Source organism: Triticum urartu, chromosome 1A, assembly GCF_056163025.1.
Source record: "Triticum urartu cultivar PI428250 chromosome 1A, HENAU_Tu73, whole genome shotgun sequence".
Lineage (NCBI taxonomy): Eukaryota > Viridiplantae > Streptophyta > Magnoliopsida > Poales > Poaceae > Triticum > Triticum urartu.
The window spans coordinates 439,407,521-439,423,829 of NC_141873.1; the positions used below are offsets into that span (position 1 = coordinate 439,407,521).

General features: G+C 46.9%; 1 protein-coding gene across 1 annotated transcript; it reads left to right on the forward strand.

The window, feature by feature from the left end:
* The first annotated feature begins 12,213 nt into the window (after nt 1-12,213).
* Nucleotides 12,214-13,034, forward strand: LOC147991613 (uncharacterized). Its single transcript, XM_087538883.1, has 3 exons — nt 12,214-12,241; nt 12,499-12,677; nt 12,759-13,034. Exons 1-3 carry the CDS (start codon nt 12,214-12,216, stop codon nt 13,032-13,034), a joined length of 483 nt encoding a protein of 160 aa, XP_087395009.1.
* The last annotated feature ends 3,275 nt before the right edge of the window (nt 13,035-16,309 follow it).

Below are 16,309 nucleotides of genomic sequence, written 5' to 3' on the forward strand. Positions count from 1 at the left end.
TGGCTCCTCGCGGACCATCTCCATCTCCGCCAAGGCTGCGGAATGCCTGGCCTCTTGAGCCTCCATGATGCCCCTCATGAGGCGCTGGTACGTGGCAGCCGCGTTCGGCAAGCCTTAAGGCATGCGAACATAGCTGTGGGGTGGACCTTCGCAGCGCCCCACTCGCGAGGGCCAGAGACGCTCCAGAGAGGCGACTCGATTGAGCCCTGGTATGTCGATGCAGACGCGCAGCCCATCATCCTTGCCTGGATGGGGAGCCACAGCTGGTAGGCGGCCGCCGCCTCTCATGACTCTTGACTCCTGTAGCTCCTGGATGGCCTTGCTGACGAACTCCTGAGGGTCTGGCCCTCCTTGCCTTACTCCTTCTTGAGGGAAACGTGCTTCGAAACACGCCTCCATGTGGTGCCCAAGCGCCTCCCTCGTGACCTTAGCCAGGTCGGTGGCCCTCCAGGGGAGAGCCCCCGAGCCCTGCCTGAGGAGGGCGCCGGGCGCACTTTCCTATGCAATGGAAGGAGGTTCCCTCTGGGTAGGCGCGGGCCCTGAGGGGCCTGCCTCCTGAGGGGCCGGGCCGGACGATGTATTCTTCTTCTTGGGGGTGGTCTCGGGAAGCCTCCTGCTTCCGCGATCCGGGTCTTCCAGTGATGCGGCCTGAAAGGCTCGTTCCAGGGAACACACCGCGTCCTTCTCTTCACAGGGCACCGTGATGACTCCGCCACTTCCTGGCATCTTGAGGACGCTGTAGCCGTGGTGAGTTACAGCCATGAACTTGGCCAGCACTGGGTACCCAAGGATGGCGTTGTACGGCAGGCGAATGTGAGCGACGTCGAAGTCGATGAGCTCGGTGCAGTAGTTGTTGCGTGCCCCGAAGGTGACAGGGAGGCGGACCTGCCCAATCGGGACCGTGGAGCCGTCGGTGACTCCGGAGAAAGGCTTGGTTGGCTGAAGCTGGTTGTAGGGCACTTGGAGATTGTTGAATGTTTCCACGGACAGGACGTTGAGCCCTGCCCCGCCATCGATGAGGGTCCTGGTGACCAGCATGTTGCTGATGATTGGGGAACAAAGCATCGGGAGGACTCCGGCTGTGGCCGCACACTTGAGCTGATCCGCTGAGCTGAACGTGATGGCGCATGCCGACCACCTGAGAGGGTGCGTGGCTTTGAGCTTGGGGAGGACTGCATTCACTTTGCGGGCGAACTGCTTGAAGATGCGCTGAGAGGCTGGGACTTGAGCCCCGCCCAGGATGCAGGCGATCGTGCGCGGCTCCTGGAAGCCCCCAGCCCCCTCGTCCTGATGGCGGTCCTCGTTTCTCCTTGGCTGCGGCGGCAGTGGAGGGAGGCCTGCGTTGCCTTGCGGGCGATCCTCACAAGGCTGATCCCTCCAGTCTCCCTCGCGAGGCGGGTCTTGCCAGTGATCCTCACGAGGTCGATCACGCCACCCTTGGCGCGGGCCGCGGTCTTCCCAGCGTCATGCGTTCCTTCCTCCTCCTCGACCGTAGCCCCGGTCACCACGGTCGGGACGACGGCCGATCCTTCCTTCTCGCACGGCTCGGAGCTCTTGACATTCGTTGGTGTTGTGGGTGTGGAGGTCGTGGTACACACAGTACCGACTGCCCTTGGAAGATTCGGGCTGATCTCTGCCCCGCTTGGTGTCTGGTTCTGCCGTGAGCACAGCAGCCCCCTTGCGCTTCACATCCTTGGCCTTGGGCTTCTTCTCTTCTAGATCTGCGGCAGGCAGCTCGAGGAGGGAGAGACGCCCTTCCTCAGCCCTGGCGCACTTGGTCGCCAAGTTGAACAGCTCCAAGGAAGTGCACAGGTCTTCATGCATCGCCAGCTCCTCCTTCATCTTGACGTCGCGCATGCCGTCGGAGAAGGCTGAGATGATGGCCTCCTCGGTCACCTTGGGAATCTTGAGGCATGCGTTGTTGAAGCGCTAGATGTACTTCTGCAGGGTCTCTCCGGGTTGTTGCTTGATGCGGCGCATGTCGCTCACGGCGGGTGGCCGGTCACGAGTACCTTGGAAGTTGGTGATGAAGCGGGTGCGCGTCTCGTCCCAGGAGGAGATCGTGCCTGGAGCCAGGTTCAGGAGCCAGGTGCGGGCCCCGTCCTTGAGCTCCATGGGAAACCGGTTCGCCATGACCTTCTTGTCTCCGTTGGCGGCTTCGATGCCCAACTCATAGAGCTAGAGGAAATCCGCAGGGTCGGCCATGCCATCGTAACGAGGAGGCAGGTCTGGCTTGAACTTGCCGGGCCAAGCGACGCTGCGTAGCTCGGTGGTGAAGGCACGGCAGCCTGCTGTGGCCACGGGAGGCCTTGGGTGACGGAGAGCTTGGTCTTGCAGGTCCCCATGCGCTGTAGCTGGGAGCAGCGCGGGGTCTTGACGTGCGGGAGCAGGAGCATGGTCGCGACGTGCTGGAGCAGGGAGCGCCCGGGCAGCTTCTTGCGGGCGAGGGACTTCTTGGCAGCTCTGCTCTTGCCGCGCTGGCACCTGACGGAGCGAGTTCCGCCCAGGGGCCACGCGCCTTGGAGCCAGGGCGCCTTCTTGAGGAGGAGGCGGCTGGGGTGCCCCCGGAGCTTCGTCGCTCGCGCGGGGTGGGGTGCGGTGCAGCGGAACGGAGGGCGCAGGAGAGCCCCCTGTGGCGCGGACGAACTCGGCGACGCGGTCGAGCCATTCCTCGTAGATGTCGTCGACGGGACGGTAGCGCAGGAGCTTGTTTTCCGCGATGAGCGCAGCTCGAGCCTCCATGGGTGCGCGGAGCGCGCGGGACAAAGAACCAGCTAGGGTGAACGAGGGAGTAGCGGCGCGGCCGTCTTGCCGCACAGACGGATGCTGAGACAACGCTTGCTGCTCGTTTCCTGCCGGGCCGGTGGCGGCGTTGACGGCAGGTGACGGAACGGCGAGGACGCCCGCCGACAGGAGCCTTCTGGGCGACGCGAGAAGCGAGAGCGGCTCGGCGCTCGACGTGGGCCCGACGAGCGTCGGACATGGACGCGATGGTCGGAGGAGAACGGGGCGGTGGAAGACGAATTCTGGCGCACCCCTTCCTGGCGCGCCAAATGTCGGATTTCGGGTTCCGGCAGACCCTTGAGGTTCGAACACGGGGGTGCGTGCGGAGATTTCGCCTTCTACCTACCAGCACCCCACCGCCATGCTAAGATCTAAGCTATGGAAAGAACAGCACAAGAGACACAGGGTTTATACTAGTTCGGGCCACCATTGTGGTGTGATACCCTACTCTAGTTTGTGGTGTGGTGGATTGCCTCTTGGGCTGATGATGATGATCCATACAAGGAAGAACAGCCTCGCGAGGGTCTGTTCTTGGCTGGGGCGATGAACTGCTAGGAGGAGTTCAGTCACCCTTCTCTCTCTCTCTCTTTGTTTGATGCTATTCAATCCGATCCCAGCTTGTCTCTGGATCGGCCGATTCTAGATTCCCTCTCTCTGATCGATCCTCGATCCCCTCTACCCTGGGGGTGGCTAGTCCTATTTATAGGCAAAGGCCCTGGGCCTCTTCCCAAATATTGAGCGGAAAGGGCGCCAACAATTGGCCATTTTGAAGGGGAACATCTGGTACACTTATCCTGACTAAAGTTGGTCCTTGCCTGCCAAAGGCTCTGGTGGTGACGCTGGCTTGGGCTCCACAATGACTTCCTCCCTGCCGTTGGGCTGGTCTTGGTCTCGTTGCACCGAAACGGGTGCATTTGCTTGATGCTCTCACCTGCTCTTGCTCCCTTTGCACCAAAGAGGAAAGGAGGACACTACGCGGGCTGGCGCCCGCCTGGCGCCCTTGGTCGTCATGGCTTGCGTCACGAGCACCTCGTGAGGTACCCCGCCTTGATCTCTCCGCCTCCTCGCGAGCCAGCCTGATGAGGCCGTGCCTGAGGAAGCTCCATGTTGTCCGCCCCGTGAGGCTTGGCCCCTCGCGAGGGTCTTGGGTCTGTGTTGATGAAGATGGGCCGTGCTGGGCCCCTTTGAGCCACGCCGCAGGCCGCAGGCAGGCAAGTCTGGGGACCCCCGTTCCCAGAATGCCGACAAAAAGAACACAAATGAGTCATGTAAAAAAGATGTGTGTGATACGTGGCAAACAACCGACTCGAATGAACTATTTGCGAGAGAAATTACAACACAGATGGTCAATACAGTTACTTCATGTGTGATTCTGTGTGTACAAAAAACTTTGAAAAATGCAAACTAGTTGCTTGCGGTGGATAGGAGTATCGCACATGATGCATCTGCGAGTACTCGTGTGTAATGATTAGTATGTTACACATATGTTTCCTTATGTGAACATGTGTGTGAATTTGCAATATGGAAAGTTAATATGCAAATGCCTTCTGGACATCGGGCACACGCTTAAACTCAATGAACCGTGTATGATACTAATACTTTCCATGAAAATTTATGAACTTGGGTAACATCATTTGAGTAACATATATATAATGGTTACACTATTCAACAAAAGGAGGATCTTTGTAACACGGTTTTGACAACCATATGGTCCATATCTACACACTTAACATAGTAACAACTATCACATTCTAAGAGGCTAAGAGCCAACAACCATATGGTCCATATCTACATACTTAACATATATAGTAACAGCTAGCACATTTTAAGAGGCTGAGGGCCAACAACCACAACTATCCATTGGAAGCAGCTTGATCACGGCGACTCGGCATCTCGTCAATGAAAAGGAAGAGCCCTACTGTGCCTTGGTAGAGCAGGAGTAGAACAGTGTCTCCAATTTTCCAATATGGATGCATTGCCACGAGAAGCGAGAACTTGTTAATTTGAATGGTTCCATTTTTGCGGGAAATGCAGTACCTTGCAATCACTTTGGCGTTATTAGCAGGCACAAGTGTAATTCGACCACGCCGGGAAATCGATCCAGGAATGGCTACAGGGGGCAATTTCTGTTGACATGTAGATTAAAAAATTATTGTAACATATTGTTGAAGATATATATAGTTTATGAGCATCAACATTAAAATAAGACTTTTTACCAGCGCTTTGTGCACACAATTGGTCTTGTTCAGTGTGTGCACCATAGGTCTAATTAATCCCATCCAAAATCCAGCGTTCATACGCTGTGCTATCTCTGTCAGATTATCAACAAAGTTTATGACATGCTTCAAGTCCTTCCAGTGAAATTTGGTACGCTTAGTAACATACATATCATTCACTATGCACCCAACATATCCTGCTTAAAAGGTGGAAAGGTATTATTTATTCAGAACATGGCAGAAGAATATATAGTGAGCATAAATTGGTAAACAGAATTTGTTACTGCCTAGGAACAGAGTCAGAATATGATATCACAATTGGTTGCTTAAATAGTAATATGATAGCATGGAGAAAGTTGAAAGGACACTAACCTCGATCAGACTTTGATCGGCTGATGATGTTGGGGAAGTAAACATCCATGTTAATTAGACCAGGCTGTGGTGCACGCACTAGAATTTTATTGCCAGCTTTCAGTTCATAACACTTAGACATTTTTCTCCAAAGGTCCGCATTAAAATAGGAGTGACCATCTTTATAAAGTATTACGCTAACAGTCATTGTAAACCCACGTTGCATTGTCAACATGACATCCTGCGAGTCATCAGCAAAGTAAAGCCCAAGATTTCCTTCTACTCCTATTCTTGAAAAGCAAGGGATGTACTGCTTGAAATGAAAATTAAGATCGTAAATTAGATACATTGAAATAACCGAGCAAGATGCAAATATGGGAGTAACTGATAGAACATATCCATATATAGATGCAAGCAAAGTGCAAAAATATAGAATTAAAAATAGATAATGTAACAAAGATTTGATGCAAATATATAGATAATGTAGCAACAGACGATATATCTTCACAAATTTAGGCCATGCCGACCGTGGTAGGTTGAGATTGAACATACCGAGCGCTCCCTGAAGTCATCTGGAATGGTGAGATAGAACTTCGTTTCCGACTGGCCACGACCACAATTGCCCGATTTGTGCTCGCACTGTGCACACATGAATGAACACCCACGAATCATCTAGAAAAAAAAATGATTCCATGGCGATTTCCGCCGGTTGATTAACAACGGCGTACGGGCTGCGATAAGAGACGAGTTAATATTTTGCTAATTAAGTTGATTACCTTCTCCATGAGAAAAATCCCTGGCCCAATCCCGCAGAAAACCCCAGTCGACGAGAGTCTAGAATGTCGATGCAGATAGGCGGTGGAAAGCGGTGGAGGCGAAATCTGGTGCCGTTTGGAGCACGACCTACGACCGCCGCCAACAGCCGTCGAGCTTAGGGTGCAGATTTGCGGAGGAGTCCGCGGCGAGTGAGTGGGGATGAGTGGGAGGGGATTTTCTTTTACTTTTGCATGTGTGAGTGAACACACACGGTTCGCAGAGGCGGCAGAGATGAACCGTGTGTGATAGTAATTCACCGAGATTGAATGGGAATCCAAATTTCCTTTTTCTTTCATCCATGAGTTTTTTTTCTACGATGAACATAAACCCTGCTAATCACCGTGTTCAAAATTGACACTGTTCCAGGTTCATTTACAATATTTAGGGGATTATGTGCATTTTATAGGCATTAATGCATGTAATTCAAATTCAAACAATTGGTGCATGAAAGGGTGCACAAGAATGGTCTGGAAAAACCATACTCGTGGTATTTAGTAATTTCTCAAGACTTTTACAAGGAATGGGCAGAGATTTCAATGGAGTCAACCACAAACGCGTCATTTACTGGGTTATTAACTATAGAACAATGAAATATGTGCTTGAAAACATGACGGCTGGCATGGTGCCATGTTATGGCCTCACCGTGCCCTGGTTAAAAGCTGAGAAGGTTTGATTTATGTCATCATGCACGCCCTTCATAAATCGAACCATCACCGAGGAAGTTCAATGCTTTCGAGAGGGAAATCACCAAGATTGAAGGGGAATCCAAATTTTCGTCCTAGTTTGTCTTTTAGTTTTTTTCCAACGATCAACATACCGCCTCAAATGAAACTTGTTCAAATTTGACATTTTTCCAAACTCATTTACCATATTTAGGGGATTGTGTGCATTTTCTAGGCATTAATTATGCACATAATTCAAATTCGAACAATCGGTGCATGAAAAGGTGCACAAGAACGGTCTGGAAAACCATGCTCGTGCTATACAAAAAATGAAACACATGGTTCGAAAACATGACGCCTGGTGTGGTGCAATGGTATGGCCTCACCATGCCCCTGGTAAAAATTGGAGAATGTTTTCCTTATGTCGTGATGCACGCCCTTCATAAAATGAACCATCATCCGAGGAAGTTTCATGGTTTTGAGGGGGAAATCACCAAGATTGAAGGGGGATCCAAATTTCCTTTGTCCTTTGTCCACGAGTTTTTTTCTATGATGAGCATACAACCTGCAAGTCACCGTGTTCAAATTTGGCACTTTTTCGGGTTCATTTGCCATATTTAGGGGATTATGTGCATTTCCTAGGCATTAATGCACATAATTCAAGTTCAAACAATTGATGCATGAAAGGGTCCACAAGAACGGCCTAGAAAACCATGCTCGTGCCATTTAGTAAATTCTCATGCTTTTTACAAGGAATGGACAGATATTTCAATGAAATGTGTGGCAATAGTCAACCACAAATGTTTGTTTGTTGGGTTTTCAACTATAGAAAAAATGAAATAAATGCTTAAAAAACATGACGCCTGGCATGGTGCCATGGTATGACCTCACCATGCCCTGGTAAAACCTTGAGAAGGTTGGCTTATGTCGTCATGCACGCCCTTCATAAATCGAACCATCACTGAGGAAGTTCCATGCTTTCGAGAGGGAAAATCCCCAAGATTGAAGGGGAATCCTAATTTCCGTCCTAGTTTGTCATTCAGTTTTTTCCCAACAATCAACATACCGCCTCCAATGCAACGTGTTCAAATTTGACATTTTCCGGGCTCATTTACAATATTTAGGGGATTATGTGCATTTTCTAGGCATTAATGGACACAATTCAAATTCGAACAGTCGGTGCATGAAAAGGTGCACAAGAACGGTCTGGAAAACCATGCTCGTGTTATTTAGCACATTCTCATGCCTTTTACAAGGAATGGGCAGATATTTCAAGGAAATGTGTGGCAATAGTCAACCATAAACACGTCGTTTACTCGGTTAACAATTATTAAAAAATGGAACACATGGTTGGAAAACATGATGCCTGGCTTGGTGCCATGGTATGGCCTCACCATGACCTGGTAAAAATTGGAGAATGTTTTCCTTATGTCATGATGCACGCCTTTTATGAATCGAACCATCACCGAGGAAGTTTCATGGTTTCAAGGGGGAAATCACCAAGATTGAAGGGGGGGTCCAAATTTCCTTTGTCCTTTGTCCACGAGTTTTTTCTACGATGAACATACAACCTGCAAATCACCGTGTTCAAATTTGGCACTTTTCCGAGTTCATTTGCCATATTTAGGGGATTATGTGCATTTCCTAGGCATTAATGCGCATAATTCAAGTTCAAACAATCGATGCATGAAAGGGTCCACAAGAACAGCCTAGAAAACAGTGCTCGTGCCATTTAGTAAATTCTCATGCCTTTTACAAGGAATGGACAGATATTTCGATGAAATGTGTGGCAACAGTCAACCACAAATGTCTGTTTGTTGGGTTTTCAACTATAAAAAATGAAAAAAAATGCTTTAAAAACATGACGCCTAGCATGGTGCCATGGTATGACCTCACCATGCCTTGGTAAAAATTTGAGAAGGTTTGGCTTATGTTGTCATGCACACCCTTCATAAATCCAACCATCACCGAGGAAGTTCCATGCTTTCAAAAGGGAAATCCTCAAGATTGAAGGGGAATCCAAATTTTCTTCGTTCTTTGCCCTAAAGTTTTTTTCTATGACGAACATACACCCTGCAAATCACTGTGTTCAAATTTGGCATTTTTTCGGGCTCATTTACCATATTTAGGGGATTATGTGCATTTTCTAGGCACTTAGCGCATATAAATCCAATCCAGCTACAGGTGCATGGTGTGATGTGAGGGACGTGGATTGCCATTCGATCGTGGCGCATCCAACGGTGCACACACGCGATCCGCGTGGTCGGGGTTCCGGCCAATCATAACACAACACACAATAGGCTCAGTGCACACTATTTCCGGAAGCGACGGAGATGAACCGTGTGCGATAATGAACGAGCAAAATTGTAAGGGAAGCCAAATTTCTGTTGTCGTTTGTGGTTGAGCTCTTGAATACCACCGCACTGTACGGCTGCCCAGCCCCTCCATCCCAGAGCTCTCTCCAGGCATCGTCCATGGCACCGCGGCGCACATTAACTGGTAAGGAAGCAATGGCATCCCGCCACGCCGCGTTCCTCGCCGCCCGCGATCGCGCACATGGTAAGGAAGCGATGGCATCTCACCACGCCGAGTTCATTGCTGTCGGCGGCCAGACAGTTACATGGGCAGACTTTGAGGCTGCCATGGCCGAATGGGTGGTGGATCTAGAGGCGGCCAAAGCCGCACAGAAGGAGCAGAAAAGGCAGAAAACAGTCAAGAAAAGAGAGTCCCGCCGCCGCAAGAAAAAAGAGGCTGCACGCCATGGTGAGGAGAGCTTGGCGGAGATCGAAGCACGGTGGGTGGCCGCCTACAAGGCCGGGAAGGAGAACGCCGGCGTCTGGCCAGCATGCCCTGATGGCAGCATGTGAGAAGTAGTATAAGTTTGTAGTATTAGAGCAAATTACTAGTAGTACTTTAAGTTTGTAGTATTAACGTACAATGTCAGTAAGAGCATCCTTTGAGGGCTTTGAGCGTTGATTAGCATGTGTGCCCGTGTGCGTTTTTTTGCATTAATCATTAGAAGATCACAAAACACACGGTTTCTATGCCATACCCGTCTGCGTTTTTTGTGTTAATGACCCATAAGTCAGTTACCTGTGTGATATTTCCTAATAAACTAGGCGTACCATTGACCGGAAAAAATCAAGTACACGTGTACATTTTTTTGGAGACGGGATCTGCCAACTTTGTTTTTTCTCGCACACGAGTATTTTACGCGCTTCCTCTGTGTTGTGTGTTTCCCCCGCCCAAGTTTCAAATTTTGCACGGAAATTTTCATTAGGCGCGCGATTTCCGTATTCCTCCAACCACATCCCCTTCCCCTCAGTATCCCCCCTCCCTCGCGCCTCCCCCTACCGGCATCTTAAACCGCCGCCGCCGCAACCACAACTTCAACCACATCTACGTTCTGCTCGGATCCAGTCACGTAACCCACCGATCTCTATCACGTCCCCGGCCTGATTGCTTAAATGGCGCCTGCAAAACATCCTCATGCCTCCAAATCCCCCTGCCAGGAGCTGATTGCGGTCCATGGCGCGATGGCCGCTATGCGTGTTGACCCGGAGGAACACCTCGCCTCCACCGTCGCCGCTGACATGGTGCAGGCTCTGGCCCAGATGAAGTCCCCCAGCGACTACCCCTTAGGACTTAACAGGTAAGATCTGACCGGCTAAATCTTACCAATACCACTTGCAACGGCTATGATTTGTACGATTGATGTATTAAACATGTTCGTGCCTTGTTTATTTTAGTACTACACACTATGTGATGTTCAAATATTAGCATGTCCAGCTCAATTTCACCAATACCAGCAACAAACTTACAATACATGACTCAGGATATCACTAGAGATGCTACCCATTTGCTATTTTTAGTGGATGCTAACCCTATTGCACTTAACATGCCTGTCCATGTACTTATGCAGGGTCATAACGGCCGATGCTTTTGTTTGCCGTCGAGGTGAGCTGCATCCCATGTCTTACAGTATTTCACATAATTTGTGCAACTGCAGTTTAACTTCTACCCATTTACTGGTTGCCTGTAGGTACACATGTCAGTGGCACTGATCCACACTTCGACCCGGAGGAACAGCTCACCTCCGTCGTCGCTGACTTTGGGCGAGCTCTGGCCAAGATGAAGTGCCCCAGCAACTACCTCTCAGGACTTACCAAGTATGTACTCACCAGTTCAATCTTACCAATACCAGTTGCAATTAATGGCTATGTTCTGTATGGTCGATGTATTAAGCATGTTCTAGTAAACATGCCTAACACGTTTTTGCTACTATCCCTACCTTTTTATAGACATCTGGGCCATTCTCTGCTCTGGCAGCATCTGCCTTGTGATGTTTAACTATGCCAATTGCATTTTAATCAGTGTCGGTTTCAATGTCTATTAAGCCTGTTGCAATTAACAGTTGAATCCATTTTTAAACAGTTGCATTTCAATGGCTACAAACTTACAAAACATGACTTAGGATGTTGTTAAGCCTGTTGCAATTAACAGTTGTATCCATTTTTAATCTATCCATTTGCTACCATGCTACTCTCCGCAATGAAGATATACTAGAGATGCTGCCCCATTTGCTATTTTTGGTGGATTCTAACCCTGTTGTACTTAACATGCTTGTACATGTACTTACGCAGGGTCATAACGGCCGATGATGTTGTTTGCCGTCAAGGTTAGCTGCATCCCATGTCTTATAGTATTTCACATCATTTGTGCAATTGCAGTTTAACTTCTACCATTTACTAGTTGCCTGTGGGTACACATGTCAGTGGCACTGATCCACGCTTCAACCCGGAGGAACAGCTCGTCTCCGCCGCCGCTGACTTTGGGCGGGCTCTGGCCAAGATGAAGTGCCCCAGCAACTTCCTCTCAGGACTTACCAAGTATGTACCCACCAGTTCAATCTTACCAATACCAGTTGCAATTAATGGCTATGTTTTGTACTAGCGATGTATTAAGCATGTTGTAGTAAACATGCCTAACACATTTGAGCTATTTTCCCTACCTTTTTTATAGACAACTGGGCCATTATATGCTTTGGCAGCACCTGCCCTGTGATGTTTAACTCTGCCAATTGCATTTTTATCAGTACCGGTTTCAATGGACATTAAGCATGTTGCAATTAACAGTTGTATCCATTTTTAAAGAGTTGTATTTCACTTGCTACAAACTTAGAAAACATGAATTAGGATGTTGTTAATCCTGTTGCAATTAACAGATGTATCCATTTTTTTAATCCATCCCTTTGCTACCGTGCTACTCTTTCGAAATGAAGCTATCAGTACAGATGCTGTCGTTTTATTACCATTTGCTATTTTGGTGGATGTTAACCCTGTTGTAGTTAACACTGGCTTTCCATGTACTTACACATGGCTACAATGGGCGATGTTGTTGTTTGTCGTCGAGGTTAGCCGCATCCCATGTCTTATACACCATCTATTCCTAAATATAAGTATTTTTAGAGATTCCAATATAGACTACATAAGGAGCAAAATGAGTGAATCTAGGTTCTAATCTAAACTATATCTATAATTCTATATACATCCGTGTGTAGTTCATATTCAAACCTAAAAAAATACTTGTACTTAGGAACATAGGTAATTGTATTTTACATCATTTGTGCAATCTCAGTTTAGCTTCTAACATTTACTGGTTGCTTGTAGGTACATATATGAGGGGTACTGATCCACACTTCGATCCCTTTTGCGTATGGGGCAATGAGATATTCATGAACAAGCGTCAAGTGAGGAAACTAAGAAAGATTGTTAGGAGAAAGAAACGGGTGATTGGAGTTAAGCTCTTTATTTACACTTTGTCGAAGACAACAATGAACTTTAGGATGGTAAGTAATGTGTTGCCTTTTCCCCTGCCCACAACAAGTTACTCTATTAGACCTCAGTATCTGATATTTTTCTCTTTTCAGTGGTTTCCGAAGCTATTTACTAATGATTACCTTGCAAACTACATGAACGGAGTGGAGGCAACTAAGGTTAAAGTATATAATTCATGCTACCATGATAATGCTCTAGAAGTCTTCCTGGAGGTGGTGAAGGATGGGTGGGCGATCGTCACAAGGGGTTGGACAAAAGTGGTTCGTGCCTATGGCATGCAAGAAGGCACATTATGGGCATTCCGCTTCTTCAACACCGTCGGTAGTCAAAATCATTTACACTTGTCTCTTCACCTTTACCGCCTTTAAATACTGTGGTTCATCATAGTTAATTGCTGCCTAATCCTGTAATTACTGAACATAGTGTACTGGCAATTTTATTTATGGATTGGTTGTTGAACCATTGTGCTGAGAATTTGAATTGCACGTTTCATATTTCAAAATTTCCAATTAGAATAATAAATTACAGGCAAAAATAAAAATAGAACAGACGGTCATGGACCTTTGCAAACGGTTCTAGCAGTAAAAGCGCTTGCGATGGATAGCCCAATGCGACATAGTTTTCTACATCAAATCGTGTGTGATGTAGTTAATGAAAGCAAACAGTTAACCAACGCAGAGCGTGTGTGATAGTTACACCTTTCACACATGAGCGTATACATAAACCGTGTGGGATGTACATCCGAACAGAAACATTTTCCCTGGATTGACCGTGTGGGATGTACATAAGAACGGAAACATATTCCTTGGATTGACTGTGTGTGATATACATACGAACGGAAATGTTTTTCTGGGATTCACCGTGTGGGATGTACATACCTACGGAAATGATTTCTGGGATTCACCGCGTGGGATGAACATACCTACGGAAATGATTTCTGGGATTCACCATGTGGGATGTACATACATACGGAAATTATTGGGTTTCGATGCCTCGCCCGATTGCACACGGCCCCAGCCTGGGTCCCAGGAGGGCCTATCCCCAACGATTTCTGGGTGGTGTGGGAAGGACACCCTATCGCACACAATCACTTGGCAACGGTTCCAAATGCCGTCGCGGAAAGGGGTTTTAAATCGTTTGTTTAGGACCGACACGCACGAGTGAAACGAATGGTTCAAATTTGGAATATCCCCATTCGGCTATGAATTGTGTTTTGCACCCTATCTCCAATGTATTTGCATAAGATATTATATTAGCATCGGATTTCTCAAAAGAATTTGACCTTGGCTTTAAATTTCTAAAACGAAAATAGTTGGAATACACATGTCTCAATTGAAACCAAGTGCAAGCCAAGTATGAAACAAGCAAAGCTACCCAATTAGATATGAAATTTTGATAAAGCAATGGGGAAAACTTTGGCTGCAATAATAGGTCACTATCGGTCTTTATAAATGGTACAATAGGTTGACCGATATGTTCTATAACAGTTTTATTGCTAACAAGTAAATTTCCCTTTTTCATTGGTCTTTCAAATTTACTTATGAGAATTTTTCTTATAGAAGCATCAACAATAAAGTTGCGACCAAATCGGAAGATAGGTAAATCACTTGCTAGACATATCTTTTCAAACACGTTGGGATAGCATGATGGTTGCGTTACTTGAACGATATGTTGTTCCTCTTTGGAATAGCTCCCGAACACCTTGTCATCCTGTTTTTCTAGAACAGATTCGGCATACGTAATATTTGATTCGGTCTTTTCAATAGCCGAATTAACTTTCTTATCCAAATCACCACCTTTTTTGATAATTCTACCCACACCCAATGCTTTCTCTTTTTGACATAATCTAGCTTGGATTGCAGCAGAATTAATAGGCTTTCCCTCTTTTATTAATTCATGTAGAACAACATTGCATTCCTCCCCAAAAGACATAAGATTTTTCTTAATGACCCAATCTGGATAGAATTGCCCCTGACACTTTTAGACTCTTTTGGTAACGAGATGTCACCGAAATTCTGTAATTTCCCAGGGAAAAGATTGTATGCTATGATACTAGGTGAAGACACATGTGATCCTATAGAATTTTTACTTATTTGGCTATTAGCGTGAAGGTGCGAAGCCGAATTATGAATGCCTATAGTTGCATATGGTGCCAAAAAATTAGTAGCATGGGGTGTAGCATATGATGATTGAGGGTAATTGGCCGGATAATGATGTCGCTTGAAGCTACGTCGGTATTTCCCCAAAGAGGAAGGGATGATGCAGCACAGCGGCGGTAGGTATTTCCCTCATATATGAAACCAAGGTTATCGAACCAGTAGGAGAACCAAGCAACACAACGTAAACAGCTCCTGCACACAAATAACAAATCCTCGCAATCTGACGTGTTAAAGGGGTTGTCAATCCCTTCCGGGGCACGGTGCCTCAAGATGGGCAAATGGACGTGAGGTAAAATTGTAGTAGATTCATAGATTGAACGTCAAATAAAATAAATAGAAATAAAACACAACAAGGTATTTTTGTATTTTTTGGTTTAATAGATCCAAAAATAAATGCAAGGAAAAAGTAGATTGCAAAGGCAAATATATGAGAAAGAGACCCGGGGGCCGTAGGTTTCACTAGTGGCTTCTCTCGAGAAAAATAGCAAACGGTGGGTGAACAAATTACTGTTGGGCAATGGATAGAACTTTTCAAATACTCATGACGATATCCAGGCAATGATCATTATATAGGCATCACGTCCAAGATTAGTAGACTGACTCCGGCCTGCGTCTACTACTATTACTCCACACATCGACCGCTATCCAGCATGCATCTATTGTATTAAGTTCATGAAAAAACAGAGTAATGCAATAAGAACAATGACATGATGTAGACAATATCTATCTATGTAGAGATAGACCCCATCGTTTTATCCTTAGTAGCAACGATACATACGTGTCGGTTCCCTTCCTGTCACTGGGATCAAGCATCGTAAGATCGAACCCACTACAAAGCACCTCTTCCCATTGCAAGATAAATAGATCAAGTTGGCCAAACAAAACCCAAATATCGGAGAATAAATACGAGGCTATAAGAGATCATGCATAAAAGATATCAAAGAAACTCGGATACTTTCATGGATATAAAAAGATAGATCTGATCATAAACTCAAAGTCCATCGATCCCAACAAACACACCGCAAAAGAGTTACATCATTCTCATTTTGCGCAGTTGTACTAAAACTAAGGTGTGAGCTTTTGATTGCGCGGATAGAAACGATACGGAGACAGACATCCCGAAACGATATGGAGACAGACATCCCTTTTTGCGCAAATAAGAAATACAGTTATTTAAACAGTGACAGATATTACTACTTTCCCCTGTTTCCTCTTAGAACCAAGTCTTAGATTCATGCTACAACTTTCCCACTTTCTTCCCTGTTTGAACCAACGCTTTGAGTCAACTGTATGAACTAGCTTTACTTCTAATAATAGTAGAAGTCTAGGTGGCTTTGGAACAGCGGACGGAAGTAGAAAAGGATCCACACGAAGGGAGCTGGGGCAGTAGAGCAAGGCAGGTTTCGAAGGAATATATACCTGAGGGTCGTCGGCATGTGGCAAAGACGGCGTCGGGAGGCCACTTCTTGGCGCAATACCGCAGG